Genomic DNA, 21,580 nt, shown 5'->3' on the forward strand with positions numbered 1-21,580 from the left:
GGGACCTTTAGTCTCATTGTCAAGGCCACAACTATCCTTGTCATAGTCTCCTTGGCTTAGTCTCAGTCTTTTTTATCTTGATCATTGGTAATGTCTTTCTCTTGCTTCTCTTAATGAAACTTATCATGTACTTTCGTTTCAACTTATTAAGAGTTTCTTCTTCAATCACTTGAAAATTGAATCTCAAATTGTTCTTGTTTTTTCTTATAAAGCAATCCTCTTTTTCTCTTCTGACTTTGTTTAGTAGAGACCTCATTTTCGTCACCAATTTCAATTGATGTATTGTCATTCTGTCTCAAAAGTTTCATTTTTCCCTTTCTTTCTAAGTTTTTGGTAGATGTAGTTAACAATGAGAAAATAAATAAAAGTTGCTTGAATTATGCAAAATACACTAGGTCGTAGCTTATCATGTGTACATATCATTAAAATGTTCCAAGTTCAATTAATGAATTATAACATGTATTTGTGGTCATTAATATACTTTAATTTACTAAACAACACTAATTTTGTTATCAAAATCTATGTCTTTATGTATTAAGTAATTGTTTTGTTTAATTCTAAGAAAATTAGTTCATATGATTCGAATAAATTTATGTTAACTACATAATATTTCAAAATAAACAAGAGTAATAAGTCGGTCATCATTCTTATATATATCAATAACTATAAATGACTTAATAATTACAATATATTAATAAACTATAATATGTCATACAAGAATTTTAAATGACTTTTTGAACCATTGGTACCTTTTATAATAATATAGAAAACGTTTATTTATAGTCGAATTCCCATTGTTTCTTCCTTTTCTTTAGTATATGTAGTGATGGTTTAGAAGTAACTTTTACATGTAGTGAGAGGCACTTCATCTGGGTTAAAAGACCTGGAAAAAATCTTGGGACACGAGCATAAAGGAATACCTGCATGACTTAACCATGAGAACCAATAACATGATCAAAGCCAGACAAAAAATACAGGCGAGAAAAAGCATGACTTAGCCCAATGTGGTCAATAGGACCAAGTTATTTACACTAAACCCCTACCTTCCACTTATTAACTACATCCTATAGACCTATCATGTATTTCCTACAACTAATGTGAGATGACTCAATAAAATGCCCAAACAAATCAAAACAGAATATTCTCAAACGAATCATTACGAGAATGATCAAATAGGAGGTACTGGAAAAAGGAATTTCTTAATACAAGTGAACTATATGGATCAAACATCTCGTTAGAAAAACATCATTAAACTAATTAACACATTAAAAACATAGAGAAGAATTGTTTTTTCGTTTCAAATGAACTTACCAAACTCCCATTTCTATGATGGATGGTGCCGCTATAAATGATCCAGCTTGCAGCAATGCCCTCTGCTCAAATCAAAAGGCATCGGCCTTCCTATTTCTACTTCCCCACTGGCGCCGAGGGGCTCCCCTCTTTCTCCCATCCTTCTTTGCTTTAGCTTTCTCTTTCAAGTCTCTCTCACCGCGTCTTTTGTACATCTTGAAGGTCATCTGTCTCGCTGCCGCCATTTTCCTTACCTTCTCTGTAATCTCTAAGCAATTTGTCTATTGTACAGCTTCCGTAGACCTTGCATGAGCTTAGCGAATGTATCTGGCTGAGGCATTACCCCAGCATCCATCATATCCAAACAGTAAGAGCAAGCATCCTTCACATGCCCATTTGAGAAGAGAGCACGAATCCAGATTGTCCATGCATACACATTAAGCTCACAACCTTTAGCTATTATGCAACTCCAGACATCTTTAGCCAATTGAAGCTTATCTGCCCTTAACAGAGAATTCAACAAGTCCTTCAGAATTCCATACTGTGGAGCAGCTAGAAGGCCTCTTCCTACCATTTCATTGAAGTAATCACAAGCTTCTACCAAACAATCATTCTCAACAAGCCCATTAACCATGATGACAAAGGTTTCAACACCTGGGCTGATGCCATTTGCTTCTAACTCATTCATGAGTCTCATACCATCTTCAGTCTCACCCAATTTGCATGCCAGACGAATTACTGTGTTGTATATGCTTGAGTCGGGCAACACGCTAATCTTCCTCATCTCCTTCATAAGATCCAGGCACTCCTCCAGCTCTTCCTTCTTCTCATGAGCTAACATGAAGTACAAATAAGTTGTCTGGTTAGGAGTATGCCCTTTCTGTATCATAACATCTAAAAGCTCATAACCTTTCTCAATCTTACCCGATTTACAAAACCCACTGATCAAAGTGGTGTATGTAACAATATCAGCTTCACACCCATTGCCCTCCATATCCATAAATACTCTAATCGCCTCTTCCATCTTTTCTCGAGCACAAAGTGCCTGAATCATAATGGTATATGAAGTTGCATTTGGCTCGCAACCAGTCCTTCTCATCTCTTGCAAAAGATGGAAAGCATCCACCATTTTACCTGCCACTGAATATCCATTAAGCAAATTGTTATAAACCACAATATCAGGCTCAAAACCTGCTTCCCTCATTTTCACCAACACAACTTTTGCCTCCATCAACTTTCCTTCTTTACACCAACCATACCTATTTACATGAATAACTATCACATGTTTTCAACCGGAGAATTGTCCCTTGGAGAGCTTAGGAGTAACCTTCAGACTGATATCATCATATGGATTCTCTTGATGTACATCTACAAGCCCATAATTCTTCAGAACCTGCAGAACAAAGAACTTTGCAGTTGATAATCTTTTCACACTTATCGATTTAGAAAGCATGTGCATAAGGGAGCCACATGAAATTTAGCACTTACCAGGGTCTCATAAAACATCCGAGCGCATATTTTTTTGGGTTTGCCTTCAAGAATCTTGTTCAAGCTGAGATCTTCCGACGATTCTTGTGAGTTCCCTGAGGTAGGGGTTATAGAGGACTGCTTTTTCAAGTACTGAGCCACAGCCCTGCAAACAAATCAAATGAAGTTGGAGAGGTCGGTGACTCGGTTGAAGTCATCTTTGGGCATACGGGGAGTTTGATGCTACCCATGTGGGCACAACCTAACTCGAGTGTAGCCCATTGGATTCGAGAAAAAAAAAAAGTGTAGCCCATTGGATAACACATGATAACATCAGCAGTTTACTTTATGAAATCATTATATCCAAGTCTAACATTTCACAACCCAAGTGGTTACTTCCCACATGACTGGCATGAAATAGTTCGGAGACATAGGAGCAAAAGATTTACCTTGTTCTTGAAGATAATGCTTGCAATTCCGGGGTCCCCTGGTTATATGAGAAGATGTCAAATTCTGGTGTTCCTTGAGATCCTATTAAAACACAGAAAAGAGATCATGCATCGTGTCTTAGACTCATCCCAAGTAAAACACAAGTGTTGATGATAAACTTGGTTAAAACAATAAAACGAAATGTAACATCATGAATTTGCAAATTACCAGCAGGAAAATTGTCATCTTGTTCTAGAAACCCAAGCTCCTGTCAGAGAAAGAGAGACGCAACATGTTATATATAAAAGTCAGGAAGTGCAAGTCATTTACCAATAGTCACTCCCCTCTCAATTCAACTTTAAAAGTTAGCTGTTCTCGGAGATGTGACTTAAATACACAAGTTCTGAAGCATTTTATTGTCAATAAAAAGCTTTGACCATAAAGAAGAAATAGAAATAAAAACATATGATAGGAAGAAAATAAAGATTCAAACTATCAAATATGTTGTAAGAAAGCCTACTGAACATACTTCTGCAGAAGACGCCAGCTCAGGAATGTCAGAAAGGGCTGTGCGCTCAGGCAACCCCTTCCCAAAGAATGTATCTGGGGTTCTCATTTCTGAGTCTAGATCCCGAGGAGATGTTCCCATGTCTGAAGTAGGTAATACACTATCCCCATCATTTGTTTCAAGACATTCTGATTGCAAACCAAAACTGGAGTTTTCAGGAGTGAAATAGCTCCTCCCATGTGGAGAAGGCACGGCCATGGAGAAAGAAGACATAAATCTATCTGGTGAAGCTCCCTCATTATTGCGAAGAACTTCAATCTCTCTGTCACGATCATGACTAGGTGAAAGGGCCTGATCAGCACTCATCTCTTGGGGTGTTTTTTCTGTAGTAACCATATGATGAACAGAGATGTTGCCTTCCTCGTATAAACTCAACAGTGCAAGACAACATCCTGCAGAATAATAGAACCTGATTCAGATGAAAAGCAATTGCAAACTGAAGTAGAAGTAATAGATAAACGACAAATACTACCAACCAGTTACATAGGTCTGACAAGGGAGACCATTCTTTTTTAATTGCAACCTCATGTTTTGTTTGAAGATCGCAAGAGAAGATAAAGGACAGTTCCTCCTATTCCGGCGGGTGTCGTCGGTGTCATCTAGTGCTTTTTTCACATGTCTAAATCATCATAACAAAAATATTATGAGGGGAAAGAGATATAAATTTTGAAATAACATAGCATGAATCATATGAAAGGCTATACTTGTTGCTCAATACAGGAGACTTGTCAAAATACTGCTTTCTCTTCCTTTTTCTAACAACTCGTTGTGTAACAGGTGGGGTTGGTTGGATTTCCATTTCAGGTGACTGGTGGACTGCAAAACAAGAAAAATACAAGTGATTGATGTGTGCAATTTTATACAAGTCTCGTAACCAAAGACTTACACTTACCAAAAAGCATTGGAGAATCCAAGTGCCTTAGAGAATGTTGTTCTTCATGATTCTCGGGTGAAGAGAAGCGGTCATCAGGCAACAATACTTCTTCTGTAACTGGAGTGCAGTTCGCCTTATCTTTATTGATTTGCTCTTCCAGGAATTTGTCGGGTTCAACACGATCAGGCAATATTGGTGAATTGTTGAAATCAAAACCATGTCTAGCATCACGCATGATTTCAATACTAGGTAAATCTTGCGGACTGCTATTTCCGATAATTCCATCATCTGCTGCTAACTGATTAGGAGGCGAAGGATACTCAGAACCAGCAGTTGCATCCACTTCAACAGGAAGAGGAATACTGCAAGATTAAACAAATCAAATTCATAAATCAAGAGGGATGATGTATAGTTAAGTTTTGGTAGGCCAGGAACAGCCTTACTCTTCCTCCATTGGCACTTGCCCAGATCTTGAATTATCTTCTATGAACGACGAAGCCCTAAAATCATACTGCAGTGGAGAAAAAATCAATAATAGCATAACCTTTAAATGCATCAATTCTCTCACAAAAGGATGAAAAACAGAGCGCACCTCGTGAACTCGGATGACAACATATTGATCTTTTCCAGTTGGAATTTGCTCTGTGGAATAGAATGCCGAAGGCCCATAGTAAATGTTAATGGGGATCAAGGGAAAAGATTAGGAAATAGGAAGCAGCACGATCAAAACTTAAATTTTCTTATGCAATATCAATACCTGACAAAGTAATCTCATCCTTGCTCTTGAGATAAGAATCCTCACACCTGAAAATAAAAACCCTTAAATTTATCTGCCCATAGCTAGTAAAGAAAGAATTAAAGATCTTCAGCAAAAACATACAAGTCCTTATCATAATCATCCAATTCCAAGGAATCAAGCTCAAACTTTTCTGGTAAAGTGATGGCATGAAATGGCGCATGTTTTGCATCATCAGGAAGATTGACATTCACAGAAGTAAAGACACGGTTTATTGTATTCCGTACACCATTGCAGTCTTCGTAGAGATAGTCAACTTGTTTTGAGTATATCCGCACAACTCCAAGCAGAAGGTGTCCCGACATTCTCAGCGCAATAGGCACTTCAGGGTACATAATTCGTTCTGTAAATCAAGTTCCACAATAATAAAGTTTCAAGAAAGCATCCAAAAAGACTATAACATAATGTTCAAAAGATGCTCATGGAAATTAAGAACAAGACCAAATGATAGCACCATCTCACCAAGAAGTAGTAATTGCAACTAGATAACAGTATGATGCTGTTAAAAAACTTCTTTGCATCACGCATCAATTATAATTAAGAAAATATGAAAAGGAAGCATCACATGTTCGAATCTTATAATGAACATACAACACTACAGGAACAAAGAAGCAGATTCAAAGATGTGCAGGTAACAAATGCATCTTGTTTAATCAATAAAAGAACAGAGAAAAATACATCAATGCTAATAAAATCTAGTGAAAAACACCAACCCCCAGGATAAAAAAACAGTAATAATAGTAACAAATAGATAATTCAAAATTGGAAAACATATGAACCACACAGAAATCATACAACACAAAACGGATCCTGATACAGAAGGATGCCTCAAGACATGCTCAATTTCAATAAAAAAAGTTGCCTACTGTGCATCAATATAGATAAATGATCAGAAAACACGCAATGTTGATTGATAACTGATATCATTACCAATTTACCAATGCAAAAATGTAGTCTTTTAAGTCATGCCAAAAAGGAGTGAAAGTAATCAGACAAAAAACATCAATGCTACTATCTTCACATATTCAAATTAGGAAGAAAAAAGAGAAAGTCGAAGCAAACTAATAGTTTGCTAAGTATCAAATACAAAATCACTCATCAGATTATAAAAACCTAATCTTTGTATCCCATAAAAAAACTAATGGTCTCATAAAATGACACGAAAACAAATGAAAAGTTCAGGCAATTTTTACAAATGAATTAAACAACACAAACCCGTTACACGCCGAAGGATGAAACATAAACTCACAAATCAAGAACCAGCTTCTCATCATCGCCGATAAATTCTAACCAAACCCAACAAATAAAGATTCTTTCTTGACGCAAAATTACTAAGAAAAACACATAATCACCACCGGCTTTTCTTGATTTTACTCATTTCTCGACAACAAACGAAATAAAACCAAATCAAAACACAGACAACGTGAAACGTGGTAAGGTTAAGTGTTTATCGAGTACGAACCGACGGTGGAGTTCACATTGGTTGAAACGTAATGAGACTTCTTGAGCTTGTGCTGCAAATGTGCTGCACACCAAACAGTCCCCAAAGGACCTTTCCTTGCCAAGAACGTATGCGAATAGAACATTTCCTCTTCGTAGTCCTTCTACACTCTTCGATTTGGCTGTAACAAGCAGTAATAACAAGCAGTAATAATACGATTCGACATTGGAAATCAACTCTTTCTCCCCCCTATATACAACATTCAAACCAAGATTAATAATTATTCAAAATTACCAGTAGAACCCAAACCCAGAAATCTCTGAGTAACATTGACACACAAAAAACCTCAAAGGGCACACAAAAACTCAAACCAAGAAAAATTTCAGAATCTCATATTGTAAGAGAAAAGCAGATACACATTTTATACCCATAGTTAAGAGCCCGATAAGAAGTAGAGAATTTTGGGATTATCATCAGTGATAAACAATCAAATATAACACAAAGCTTCACAGAATACTATTAAAACACAGTAACACCATCCCCCCAACCCACCCAACACATTAACACAACACATACCACGGTCGACTCTATCAAAGCAATTGCAGCAAATCATCTTTGGCAGGTGCTGATTTGTGAACTTTCGTGTCCCTTTATTTGAAGGATAGAGTAATTTGATGATTTTGGTGACATTTGCAGCTCGTTGTTGTTCGTGCTGACTTGAACGGCCACTTGAAAGCTCTTAAAGATTATTTCCTTTTAGCAAAAGGTGATTTTTTCCAGGTAGGATAAATGATGATGATTTAGGTTTGTTGCAAATTTGCAGCTTGATGGTTTTGCTTTCTTACTTATCTTAAAGTTCTGAAGTCCCTCAGTTGGAATTCATTTTAATACTGTTTCTGATACGCAATGTCTACAGAATCCTTTGTTTAATACTGTTTTCAGATAAGCGATGTGTATGAAAACTATATAGTGTGTAAAGAAATTAACTATGCGTGACATTTGTCTAGGTCTCCATTCTCCTTGTACATCTTCACTTCAACTGAGCCTTTTGTGAATGGAAAGTTGAAATAACTATAAAAATTTGAGCATGCATTAGATGTTCAGCAGCAACAGTTTTATTGAGGAAATCAAATGAAACTTGTTTTAGTTTACAAAACCCTTTTGAAGAGCTTTTCTTTTTCTCCTTTACGCCCCTTCTACTCACCCCGAGTGTTCTCAGCAGCCAAACATAGTACTAAACCCTCTCTCAAGCATTAACTCTCGCACTAATCCCAGTGCCGAACAAAACCCAATTTCCAATCTTTCCAAGAAAAAACCAAAAACCCAGAAAACGTTCACCAATTTTGAGACAATGTACCACAAAAATCACCGTAAATACCCACAAAATCAAGATCCCATTTAGCAAGAACCACAATAGGTTCGTACAAGAAACGCAACACTACTGTAAACACTTTTCAAATTCCCCTTCATTTACAGTGTGAAAACACACGCAAAGAGAAAGACAAGGAGGCCCAACTTTCCCCGTAGAATGAAACGAATTAAATAACTTTCTTTGCTTTTATTTTCAAGAATCCAGTCCTTTTCTGTCTGTTTCTGCTGTTTATTTCTAAAAATTCTCAAAAACTCATCCCCAATTTCAAATTTTTTTCCCGATACAAACTTTTGAAAAGAAATTAATCCAAATTATTAACATTGTAATAATAATCAAGATTAAATCTTTTTCCCTTCTTAATCTTTCTAATAGGGCTGGCAACGACTCTGTGATTTCGACGAGCTCGAGCATTTGTTTCAGAAAATTTGTTCCACAAAATTTGAATAAAATTGCAGCAGAATGGAGGTGGGAAGGAGAGAAGAAAGAGATGAGAGGAAATTCAGAAATTTTACCAATTGATTAATGGACTTCCTTACAACATTACAACTCTTTTACAAACAATTCTCAAATGAAACAAAAGTGTAATGAACTAAGGCTGGAAAGGAATCCAACAACAAGAATTAAACAAATCATAGTTCCCTAAAAACACACCCAAACCCAAGAAAAAGAATTAAACAAGATGAAGAAGAACAAGTAAAATGCAACAGGGAAAGAAGGATTACCTTCAAACCGTACTCGTTGCCGACCTGCCGTCCTTGGTGCCGTGAGTTTGGGGTTAGGGGTCTAAGAGATGGATTTGGGGAAAAATTGAGGAGAAAGGATGCTGAAGAAACAGAAAGAGAGAAAGAGGAAGAAGAACGAGTACAAGAGCGGGAAATGGTGGGGGTGGGTTTTGATTTTTGACTTTTTGTGTTACTATTATTATTATTATTATTATTACTATTATTATTATTATTATTATTATTATTATTATTATTACTATTATTATTATTATTATTATTTTAAATATGAGATCGAATCATAAAACTTTTACATAGATATAGTTGAAATTAATATATGTTCACAATTTATAAAATTTATATATTTATAAATATTAGTATAACATTGTTGTAACTATCATCTTACATTGTTGAACAACATGGGTTAATCGGGCCATCAAAATTTAGATCAGATCGTTAGATATAATAGAACTTAGTAAAAGTAATCATTCAAGACGGTGTATCGTTGAATCAGGTCATGTGATTTTAAATCATACTGTTAGATATGATCTAATGGACACAGTCTTGTACATATTTATTTCGTATGAATCAGGTGCAGATTTTAAAATATCGTAATTATTGATTAAACTTTTTAATCTTATTATATATATAATAAAATAATAATTAGAATTGCTCAACCATCATCATCATCATCATCATCATTATTGTTGTTGTTGTTATTATTATTATTATTATTTTTAAATTAATTCATAAAAATTACTAAATTTTGACATAAATTTATAAATAATAAAAAATCATAAGTGAATTACTTGTCAATTTAAAAAATATTAACGTAATATAAATATATATTAAAATATAACATAAAGTTCTATATATCATATTGAACAATTTTTTTAATTATAAAAAATATTATAATTTACTAAGTTATTGATTAAATTTATTTTTGTATAAAGATTAAATATATAAATAAAAGTACCGTAATTTATTATTATCCAAAATAAAATGTATGATATTGATTAATAATTATAATATATCGTCAACTTAGATTATAAAAGTGATCAAATACTAAAAATAAAATTAAATATTTAAAAATTTTAAAAATAAAAATATATATAAAAAATAAAAAAAATATTCACCAGCTCGCGAGCTATATATATATATATATAAATATTCACCAGCTCGCGAGCTGGTGAACAACTAAAACTAAGCTCAAGCTCGAGCTGGATAGGAGCTCGAGCTCAAGTCGAGTTCAAAATCGAGCCGGCTCGACTCATTTGTCATCCCTATATAACACAAAGCTTTACAGAGTACTATTAACACATAGTAACACCATCCCCCCAACCCACCCACCACCCAACACACACAAACACGCCGAAACCACCATAGAAGATCTGAACTTCCAACAGAAACAGAAAATTACGCAAACATACCAAAATCTGGAGTGAAAAGCAAAAAGGAAAACTTGATTTCAGAGTAAGATTTACGAACCCCAGGTTCTCTTTTTCTCCTTTACGCCCCTTTTACTCACCTCGAGTGTTCTCAGCAGCCAAACACAACCCTCTCTCGAGCATTAACTCTCGTACTAAACCCAATTTCAAATCTTTCTAAGAAAAAACTAAAAATCCAGAAAACATTCACCAATTTTGAGACAATGTACCACAAAAATCACCGTAAATACCCACAAGATCAAGATCCCGTTTAGCAAGAACCACAATAGGGTTGTACAAGAAATGCAACACTACTGTAAACACTTTTCAACTGGATTTCTCTTTGTTAATCTAACTTATCTAGAGTTAGTTGTCTTCTATTTGGTAAACTACTCTGAATACCCTTCCATCCAATGCAGTAACATATGCAACATAAAGGTATAGGAGCGAAGACATAGCCGCACACAAGCATCATAGGAGAGAACACCATACCAATAAGCTAGCCCACTGTATCCAATTCAAATCATCAAAAATATTTTACAGAATTAATAGTTACGGCACTTTGAAATAGATCCAGAAGAGGAACCTATTCAAAATTGATTTTACTTAAACCACAATTATATTCGGAACTATTCAACTAATACAGGAGCAGGAATACTAGCTAGATTACCTTGCATGCATGAATTGTAGGATATCGAGCAGGTACAGAATTAGAAGATACAACATCAGTCCTGTAAATACCATTAGCCAGCTTTAATTCGAGAGAGTAATGTAGAAGCTGCAAAACTATATGTTGGGGGTGAAAGAGGAATGGTTTATGAATATCCAAATGTGTACCTCACGGGAGCTTCAGGATTATTAACTTCTGTTGCCCCTCATTTGTTGCTCTTATACACCATAGGTTCAACCTCGGTTGCAGAACCACCGGACGTTGCTAAGGAAGGGCTACCATCAGCTCTAGAAGTTGGAAGCTTTTGAGAAACTTGACTGCTGTGCTGGAAAGAGCCCAAGGGTGGTGCACTGGGAATATCATCATCCAACTTATTCTGCAGTGGGGCATTGCGACAATCCTGGAACCACCAGTAACATGAGAAAATCTTGTATAAACAATTAACCACTCGAGGATGGTTTAGCAATAGCTAAGATGATAATTTGATTTACATGAAACTAGATGTAGAAACTCCAAACCTGTTTCACTGTCTCAGTACTTGACTGCACATTGATGGCAGAGAAATTAGGCCCCAGTTTAATTTTTTTCTGAAGTACATTGACATTGTTGCTCCTGGGTGGTGTAGAACTCACTTCCGAGCTTGAGACAGAGTCCGATGATTCATCATTGATAGAACCACTGTGTGCAGCAGCATATCCACCACCTCGCCCTCCCTGTCTGTCCAAATAGTTTCCAAAACCACTAGCATTACCATTGGAGTTATTTAATTTTTTATTATTAAAAAAAATTATATTATTATAATTTTATTTAATGATATAATATTATTATGCCTAGTCGTGTTTTAAAATCACAACTAGATAAAAAAAAATTGCGAAAATAGCAATTTCTCCCCAAGTCGTGATTAGACAATCCGACTTGGCTATTTTTCTTTTTTTTTCGTTTAATTAATTTTGTATAATTTAATTATATATAATTAATTTTTAACAACATATTAAAGTCCAAAAAATTATAATGCTTAATTTGCATTAATTTAAAAAATTACAATTAACGGTACAAATGTAATAGTGTATTTATTTTGTACAATTATAAAAAATTACAATGAACTATACGATTACAAATGTCAAAAATGTCGACCCGTTCCACAATTCCGTCTGTGGCGTTGACGCTGAGGTCTTCTTATTTCCTCGCCCACACTTTGCACTGGCTCATTTTGCGCCTCATTTTCATCACCACCGAACTGACTTGATGTTGTTGCTGAACTTGACTCCACATTTTCACGATATGCACTAAACGATAGAAATAGAATTGATGAAATATTATATCCTTGTGCATATGGTTGATTAATACCAAGACCAAGGTCAAGAGAATAATCTTGTGTTTGGTTTGTATATGGAGTCGATTGAAACCAATCACCTTGGGACGGTTGAGGCATGTAATAATCTTGAGGCGGTTGAGGCACGTAATAATCTTGAGGTGGATATACTGTAGAAGGACTAGCTATATCCACCCCAATATCATGACGTTCAACTGAACCAGTTGACATTCGGCTAGAACTTCTTCTTTGCCTGTGGGATGTTGTGGGAGCATCATTTGATGGAGAAGCAATTTGTTGTGGCTGTTGGGTTACAGCTTCCTTGATAATATGTAACCCATGTTCAAATCAATCCACCAATTGACTATATCCTTCAATATTTGATGGTCTAGATCGACATAAAATTTCAAGGGCATTCACCTCATTGTCTGAAAAGTGTAGAAAAATTATGAGCCTTATGTTGTTAAAAAAAAATCTAAAATAAAATATGTAATATTATATAACAACGTACCACAACTTGCAACATAGGTGCTTCTCCAGGTTGGTACCCGCTTTCCACATGTCTATCAGTAGATGACGACACGAAATTTCTTGTTATGTTGTAGTACCATTCCCAATAACCTCGTTTTGTGCCCTTCTAATTGAAAATGGGTGGCCTATGTTGCGTCTTTACTGTTAGGACGGGTAAAATGCAACCCGTCGTACGGAATAAAACATGTCATCTAGACTGCGAAATACCATACCGGATATGATATGCCATACCAAAAGGCATGCTACGGTTTCAAGATGGCACGTGAGATGGTTTATGGCACATGGGAGAGCCCAGTTCAAAAGCTACACAAATACTTGGGAGCTCTCCAAAAATATAATCCAGGAACGATTGTTGAATGGCAACACAAAGCCCACGACACATCAACCGGTGCATATGTGAAAGGATATGTATTTTGGGCGTTCAAGCCGTGTATTGAAGGGTTCCAACACTATCGCAAACTTATCAGTGTAGATGGAACCGATCTATATACAAAGTACAAGCACAAGATGTTGATTGCTGCTGCCATTGATGGAAATCAATAGGTACTCCCTCTTGCTTTTGCAATTATAGATGAAAAATCACATTTATCTTGGAAGTGGTTGCTTAGATAATTGAGCAGACACATTATACGAGGGCGACGGGGTATCTGCCTTATTTCTGACCGCCATGCTGGTATCACCAGAGTTGTACGTGAATGTCCGGATTTTGTGCCACCTAACGGCGTGCACCGATATTGCTTGCGGCATGTGTGTTCCAATTTCAATAGTAAATACAAAAATATTGTGTTGAAGGATCTTTGTTGGAAAGCTGGCTCTGAATATCAGATCAGAAAATTCAATCGCATTATAGAGGAGATAAAGAGCCACAAACTAGAGGCATTTCAGTGGTTAGATAGAATCGACAAGGAAAAATGGACAGCCTATCATGACGGTGGATGGCGATGCGGAATTCTGACGAGAAATATGTCAGAATGCATAAATGGAGTATTGAAAGGCGCTCGCCGCCTACCGTTGATAGCAATTGCTGAGATGACGTTTCAGCTAAGTGTCCATTATTTCCATGAGAGGTTAGCGAGAAGTTCTGTAATGTTGGCCAACAACCAACTATAAACGGATTTTACACATAAGATGTTGGCATCGAAACTCTGTTGAGCATACCATCACCAAATACCATCAATTCCAACAGTCCGCCTCGATTGTTACAAGACGTCACAGTGGATATGGAGTCAACACCCATATTGTCAAATTTGCGAATCGAGAATGTTCTTGCGGCAAGTGGACTCAATTTGGTAGTCCTTGCAGTCACGCTCAAAAGGTATGTGGTGCATACGTGATTAATGTTGCATCAATGTTGAAGGATTAGTACGATATAATGGCTTATAAGAATACATATTATAAGTCATTTGAACCTATGCATTCTGAAGATTATTGGGATGTACAGGAATTTGAGTTGGTCCACGATCCTACTATTCGCATCTCTTCGTGCCCTGGTCAAAATCAAACAACACGTATTCACAACGAGATGGATTGGGCGCAAACGCGTGCACGACAACAAGCCCAATAAAAAATTTCTTCAACACAATCAGATGTACCGGTACCGGGTTGCCAGGAATAACTGTATACTTCTTGTATTTTTTACAATTGTACAAAAATATTAGCTATTATATTTGTACACTTAATTGTAATTTTTAAAATTAATACAATATTAATTTTATAATTTTTTGAATTTTAATATGTTGATAAAAATTAATTATATATAATTAAATTATACAAAATTATTTAAACGAATAAAAAAGGAAAAATGCCAAGTCGTGATCTTGGATCACGACTTGGTGTCATGATTTTAAATTAAAACTGTAAAAATTAAGATGCACCATTCTATGAAACTGCTTCGACTTAAGAACCACCTATTGGATTTGATTTTTTCAAATGGAGAAACTCACAGAATTGAAGAGGTATTATAGCTCTTATTGACTTTGTAACCAGGTCAGAAAAAAGAAAAATTTATAACATCCCCCTGGTTTTTTGTTGTTGGCTGTTACATAGATATGGAGATAGTGTGGAATGAACACGCTTATCAATAATTGGTATTGTCAAAGATCATTGTATTTAAAGTGTCTATCAACAACTCAAGTAGCATGACAACATATTTTATGAGCTGAGGGATTTATCAGGTTTTGTTTTGAATTTCATGTAATAACATGTGCTAGTGGATGTCTAGCCGTATGTCTTTCGGGAGTAAGTTCTAGGTTATGGTACGTTCGATAGAAATAAGAAGGGTGTTCTGCATGAGCTCTTATTGACTTTGTGGGAACAAAGGACAATGTGGCTGATCCTTTGACAAAAGGACTGAATCTGTCACAAGTTCATAAGTCCAGATTGGGGATGAGACTGAAAATCCATGAGTGATATGTCTACGACGGCAACCCAACCTTTTGAGTGGAGATCCCACAAAGAAGGTTCAATGTGGTATCAACAAGTCGTAAGGGTATGTCAGAGTACCAAATAGACTGATACTTTGTATCTGGAGTCTATCCCCTTAAATTCTGGAAGGTGCTGCTACTGCAAGTATAGTAAGAGTTCATCTCTGAATAGGGTCAAGTCTTATAAGACGAGATGCTAGCAGTGCATCCCTGGAGATGCCCAACTAAGTGAATGTCGTTGTTTGGCCGCAACTAAGGAATCGAGTTATTCCTGAAAGCATTCATGAATAGGATCAGGACACATGGCCTAAGTGTCAACCCTAAAGATCAACACAAAGCTGGTGGCTTGTTGTTACTGACAGACGTCACACTCACAGGGTTAAATTCAAGGCTTAGTTCCATTTAAGCTGGTGATAACTGACGTCAGATAACTTAGAGAGTGGTTCAAACCGGAAGGTACCATTGTTGAAAGCAAGTCATAGAAACGTGAGTTCAAATCTATGAGTTTGTCGGGGATTGTTGAATTTGATTTTTTCAAATGGAGAAACTCACAGAATTGAAGAGGTATTATGGCCTTGTTATTTCTCCTCATCATGGCCATTATCTCATTGCAATTACCATCCGTTTCTTGACCAAAATTGGTTGTTTCTCTTGGTCAATTCAAGGACTTTTATGGCTGCATTTATTCCCCTCTTTATGGTTGGGTTCTTGGAATGCCTATATAAAGGCATGCAATTCTTCATTTGGAACACACCATAACACAACATTCTCACTTCTCCCTAAACACTCTCTCGATTGCCTCTTTCAATTGGCATTCGTATTTCTTTGAAATTTTTATATTTGAGTCTCTTGTTTCGATAAGTTTCTTAGTGTTTGATTGAGGTGTTCTTCGGTATAATACTAAAACCAAAAGAACTGTAACCGTCTTATCCTGAGAGAAATTACGTTGAACCCGTGCGCTGCTGATACGGGGCATATATTTTCTTCAAGGCAAGCAGCAATTCTGCGATTCGGTTAAATTAATGACTTTAATTGGACTGAGAATTGTTATGAAACAATTCTAATTGTAAATTTTCAATTTAAATTTCTTGTCGTAAATAGTGTTTCTAATTGCTTTATGTTACTTGTTCCAACGTGGTTTTATTGCTTTTGATTTTTAAATTCAATTGTACTATTTCAAAACATCATTTCCATTACTTGAAACCAAATATTTTTTTCCAACAATCTAGAAGAAAATATACATATTTTGAGAAATCGGATTTTGTTGTTGGTACTGTTTTGGAAAACGCTATTTTCAAACTCTTTATTTGAAACATTACTTTTAGTTTCCTAAAATACTAAAGATAGCCGAGCCGATTTCTATTGCAATTTTCTTCACACAAAAGGTCGACTTGACCGGTTTATCGGACAAGTTTTTGGGCCAATTTTTCAAACACTGGCAAAAACGAATGAAAATTTGGTTGACGATGAAAGGACTCTTGTCAGTAATTCAGGTGATCAGGCCTGAACCTACTGATACCGATCCCAAAACTGCTGAGATAGTGAAGTGGACTGAAAGGGATCAAATAGGCAGAGGAGCAATTTTGTCAACCTTTTCAAATATGCTCTTCGATGTCTATTGTTCTGATTCTTACATTGCTAAGTCTCTGTGGGATGAATTGGACCGGAAATATAATACTGAAGAGCAAGACCTCGAAAAGTATTCTGTTTCCAAGTTCATGAGGTATCAAATGGTTGAGGACCGGTCTGTAGCTGAACAGACTCATGAGATTATCAACCTTGAGCATGCTTGGGCTGATGCTGAGATGAAGCTTCCCGAGAAGTTTCTGGTCATGTCCATAGTGGACAAATTTCCCAAATCATGGGAAAATTTTGGCATGACACTCAACTATCAGAAAGGGAGATTGTATATGGATGATCTTATGATTGCTATCAGCACTGAGGAAGAACGTAGAAATCAAACGCACAAGATGCATGTTGAACATCAACCAAGGGCCAATCATATAATGGAGAAACAGAAAGTGAATAAGATTAACTCGAATTCGAAAGCCATCAATAAAAGCAAGGCCTCCAAAAATAAAAAACCAAAAGCAAACAAACCATGTTGGAACTGTGGGTAGGTTAGACATTGGGCCAAGCTTTCTCCTAATAAAAAGGCCAAGACTGAGCAGGCAGTTGTCAACATAGTTGTGGGAGGTTTTAGCGGTGCTAGCACCTCAGGAGCAACTGATGGGTATGTATCTGTACAACCCGAACTCTTGACTATTTACGAACTGTATGATTGGTTGATTGACACTGGAGCAAATGTGCACATTTGTGCTGATAAATCTCTCTTTGTGTCTTATCAGGCCATCAGTGGAAGGACGGTAAACATTGGAAACTCCAATACAGCTGAAGTACTTGGGTAGGAAGCGTGGACTTGAAGTTTCCTTCAGGGCGCATTCTATCGCTAAAAAAAGTTCATGTACCCACTGTCAAAAGAAATATCATTAGTGGTTCTGTAATAGTTAGGGATGGATATGAATTGGTTTTAAATTTAATAAAGCTGTAATTCAAAATTTTGGTATTTTTGTCGGTAAAGGCTATTAAGACAATGGCTTGTTCAAAGTTCGAGTTGATAATAATAAAATTGATGTTTCTGATTCTATTTTATTGAATGTTGAATCTTCTACTCTGTGGCATAGTAGGTTAGGCCATTTAAATTTCAATTCGATCAAATGAATGATGAATTTGAATTTAATTCCTAGTCAAAATATTGAACGAAGTCACAAATGCCAAGTTTGTGTAGAAGCTAAACAAGTTAGGAAGCCATATCAATCAATTGAAAGGGATTCGAAAATACTTGATTTAGTTCACATTGATATTTGTAAGTTCAATGAAGTTTGACCAGGAATTGTAAACGATATTTTTTCACCTTTATAGATGATTGCAGTAGATACTGTTATGTGTTTCTCATGAAATAATAAGGATGAAGCCTTAGACAAATTTATTTTGTTTAAAAATGAAGCAGAAACCCAAACTGGTAAGAAACTTAAAAGACTAAGATCTGATAGAGGAGAGTATGAGTCGAGTAAGTTCAATGAATATTGTCAAACTTTTGCCATTATTCATGAAGAGACTCCTCCGTATTCCCCTTCGTCTAATAGAATGGCTGAATGAAAGAATAGAACATTCAAAGATATGATTAACAGTCTCCTACTAACCTCCGGGTTACCAAACTATTTGTGAGGAGAGGCTTTGAATACGGCTTGCCATATTCTGAATAGAATCCCTCTGAAACACAATACGAGTACTCCTTTCGAGTTGTGGAAAAAGGTAGGAAACCAAGCCTCAAATACTTTCGAGTGTGGGGGTGCCTAGCAAAAGTACTAGTCCCAGAACACAAATGAAAGAAATTGGATCCTAAGACTGTCGATGTTGTGTTCTTGGGCTATGTGGAGACAAGTTATGCCTTAAGATTTTTGGTTATTAAATCAGAAATTTCAGGCATTGAGGTCAACACAATAGTCGAATTTCGTGATGTTGTATTCCTAGAAGATGTATTTCCTTTAAAAAAACAGGAATACCTTCAAATGTTTGGCTTGATGATTCACTTGCCTCCACATCTATTCCTGAACATGTGAAAAAGATGTCAAATGTGGGGGTTAGTTCTAGTAGTTCTAATCAAACTCATGAGGAATCAGATGAACCTAGACGAAGTAAGAGAGCTAGGATTATCAAGGATTTTGGAAGTGACTTTGTCACTTACAACATCGAGGATGATCCGATCACTTTCAAAGATGCTATGGCTTCTTCAGAAGCCAAGCAGTGGAAAGAAGCTGTCAAAAGTGAGATGGACTCCATTGTTTCCAATGGAACGTGGGTGCTAGTCGATCTCCCTCCGGGGTGTACTACTATTGAGTGTAAGTGGATCTTTAAAAGGAAACTGAAACCTGATGGGACCATAGATAAGTTTAAAGCCAGATTGGTGGCTAAAGGGTTTAACAAAAAGAGGGAATAGACTATTTTGATACCTATTCCCCGGTAGCGATTGACTACAATCCGGGTGCTTATAGCACTTGCTTCAGTGTATAATCTCCCGATTCATCAGATGGATGTGAAAACAGCCTTCTTGTATGTGAACTCGAGGAAGAAATTTACATGGATCAGCCTAAGGGGTTTGTAGCTCATGGTAACGAGCATAAAGTTTGCAAACTTGTTAAGTCTCTATATGGACTTAAATAAGCACCCAAACAGTGGCATGAAAAGTTTGATAAAACTATTCTTGCGTTCGGCTTCACTGAAAATGAGAATGATAAATGTATATACTGCAAGGTTAAAGGAGATAAAATGATAATTCTATGCCTGTATGTGGATGATATTCTATTAATAGGATCATGTCTAGATATTATTAGCGAAACCAAGTCATTTTTGAAAAATAATTTTGAAATGAAGGATATGGGTGAGGCTGATGTGATTTTTGGCATCAAGTTGACTCGGTCAACTAATGGGATAGCCATTTCTCAATCTCATTATGTTGAGAAGATAATTGAGAAATTTGGTTATCAAAACAATAGAATTGTTAAATCCTTCTGTAGCTTTATTGAAAAATGAAAGTAGTGTTCTGGTTGCATAGCTAAGGTATTCCCAAATTATTGGGAGCTTACAGTATTTGGCAAATGGCACGAGACCAGATATATCTTTTTTTGTCTCTAAACTGGCTAGATACACTAGTTGTCCTGACAAAACCCATTGGGGTGCTTTCGAGTTGTTTGTTTGGCCGCAACTAAGGAATTGAGTTATTCCTGAAAGCATTCATGAATAGGATCAGGACACATGGCCTAAGTGTCAACCCTAAAGATCAACACAAAGCTGGTGGCTTGTTGTTACTGACAGACATTGTCACACTCACAGGCTTAAATTCAAGGCTTAGTTCCATTTAACCTGGAGATAACTGACGTCAGATAACTTAGAGAGTGGTTCAAACAGGAAGATACTATTGTTGAAAGCAAGTCATGGAAACGTGAGTTCAAATCTATGAGTTTGTCGAGGATTGTTGAATTTGATTTTTTCAAATGGAGAAACTCACATAATTGAAGAGGTATTATGGCCTTGTTATTTCTCCTCATCATGGCCATTATCTCATTGCAAATTACCATCCGTTTCTTGACCAAAAATGGTTGTTTCTCTTGGTCAATTCAAGGACTTTATGGCTGCATTTATTCCCCTCTTTATGGTTGGTTTCTTGGCATGCCTATATAAAGGCATGCAATTCTTCATTTGGAAAACACCACAACACAACATTCTCACTTCTCCCTAAACACTCTCTCGATTGCCCTCTTTCACTTGGCATTTGTATTTCTTTGAAATTTTGATATTTGAGTCTCTTGTTTCAATAAGCTTCTGAGTGTTTGATCGAGGTGTTCTTCGTATAGTGCTAAAACCAAAAAAACTGTAACCGTCTTATCCTGGGAGAAATTATGTTGAACCCAGTGCGCTGCTGATATGGAGCGTATATTTTCTTCAAGGCAAACAGCAATTCTGCGATTCGGTTAAATTAACAACTTTAATTGGACTGAGAATTGTTACGATACAATTCTCATTGTAAGTTTTCGATTTAAATTTCTTGTCATAAATAGCGTTTCTAATTGCTTTATGTTATTTGTTCCAACGAAGTTTTATTGCTTTTGATTCCTTAATCCGATTGTACTATTTCAAAACGTCGTTTCTATTACTTGAAACCAAATATTTTTTTCCAACACCACCACCTTTACCACAGAATCAAGATTCTATCACCAATACTTCTGAATGGGAAAATGAAACAGAACCTTTATTTTCTCTTAATTATAATGTTTTTACAGATAATATGCCTTTATTTTTTGATAAAATTGAACACGCAACAACTATTAATCTCATGATACATCAAACATCTTCTCGATACCCAGAGAAAGACGTCCTTCTTCTCACTTTAAAGATTTATATTTGTTCCACTATTCCATCACATCCCAATATTCATGTATTGAGCCTAAAACTTCAAAAACAGCACTTAAATTTGCAAATTGAATAGAAGGCATGCAAGAAGAAATTTATGCACTTAAACATAAGAAAACTAGTCTCTTGTTCATCGCCCACTGAGTGCTAATGTTGTAAGTACAAAAATGGGATTATAAGACCAAGTATAAAGAAAATAAGAGTGTGAATAGATTTAAATCACGACTAGTTGCTAAAGAATACACACAAATTCCAAGCCTTGATTTTAGAGGGACCTTTAGTCTCATTGTC

General features: G+C 36.1%; 1 protein-coding gene and 1 pseudogene across 5 annotated transcripts; both read right to left on the reverse strand.

Annotated features, from left to right (window-relative positions):
* Positions 1-972: 972 nt before the first annotated feature.
* LOC105175998 (uncharacterized) lies at positions 973-2,521 on the reverse strand (annotated as a pseudogene). Its single transcript, XR_016063516.1, has 2 exons — positions 2,215-2,521; positions 973-2,124 (listed from the first exon to the last, which is right to left on the reverse strand). The product of XR_016063516.1 is annotated as an uncharacterized LOC105175998 (transcript).
* Positions 2,522-2,549: 28 nt separating this feature from the next.
* On the reverse strand, positions 2,550-10,511 carry LOC105175997 (sister chromatid cohesion 1 protein 3-like). 4 transcript variants are annotated; one of them, XM_088876916.1, is made up of 14 exons: positions 10,445-10,511; positions 6,887-7,114; positions 5,509-5,767; positions 5,386-5,432; positions 5,221-5,270; positions 5,072-5,139; positions 4,647-4,990; positions 4,459-4,570; positions 4,231-4,373; positions 3,716-4,146; positions 3,415-3,454; positions 3,207-3,288; positions 2,779-2,923; positions 2,550-2,683 (listed from the first exon to the last, which is right to left on the reverse strand). In XM_088876916.1, exons 2-14 carry the CDS (start codon positions 7,008-7,010, stop codon positions 2,579-2,581), a joined length of 1,950 nt encoding a protein of 649 aa, XP_088733042.1. In that variant the 5' UTR covers positions 7,011-7,114; positions 10,445-10,511; the 3' UTR covers positions 2,550-2,578. The 4 variants fall into 4 exon arrangements, with proteins under 4 accessions (XP_088733042.1, XP_011096962.2, XP_088733041.1 ...); XM_011098660.3 differs by lacking the exon at positions 10,445-10,511 and adding an exon at positions 8,960-9,116 and having other exon boundaries at positions 6,887-7,046; XM_088876915.1 differs by lacking the exon at positions 10,445-10,511 and adding an exon at positions 8,960-9,116.
* Between the last annotated feature and the right edge of the window lie 11,069 nt (positions 10,512-21,580).

This window comes from Sesamum indicum, linkage group LG13 (genome assembly GCF_026168435.1).
Source record: "Sesamum indicum cultivar Baizhima isolate 11 linkage group LG13, ASM2616843v1, whole genome shotgun sequence".
NCBI classification, from domain to species: domain Eukaryota; kingdom Viridiplantae; phylum Streptophyta; class Magnoliopsida; order Lamiales; family Pedaliaceae; genus Sesamum; species Sesamum indicum.

Bases quoted from the DNA above. Each gene is read 5' to 3' on its own strand.
- LOC105175997 (XM_088876916.1), bottom strand. From the start codon at position 7,010: ATGTTCTATTCGCATACGTTCTTGGCAAGGAAAGGTCCTTTGGGGACT. The intron at 4,571-4,646 runs GTAAGTGTAAGT...CTTGTTTTGCAG, and splicing joins GGATTCTCCAATGCTTTTTG to TCCACCAGTCACCTGAAATG. The intron at 3,289-3,414 runs GTAATTTGCAAA...GTGTTTTAATAG, and splicing joins AGATGACAATTTTCCTGCTG to GATCTCAAGGAACACCAGAA.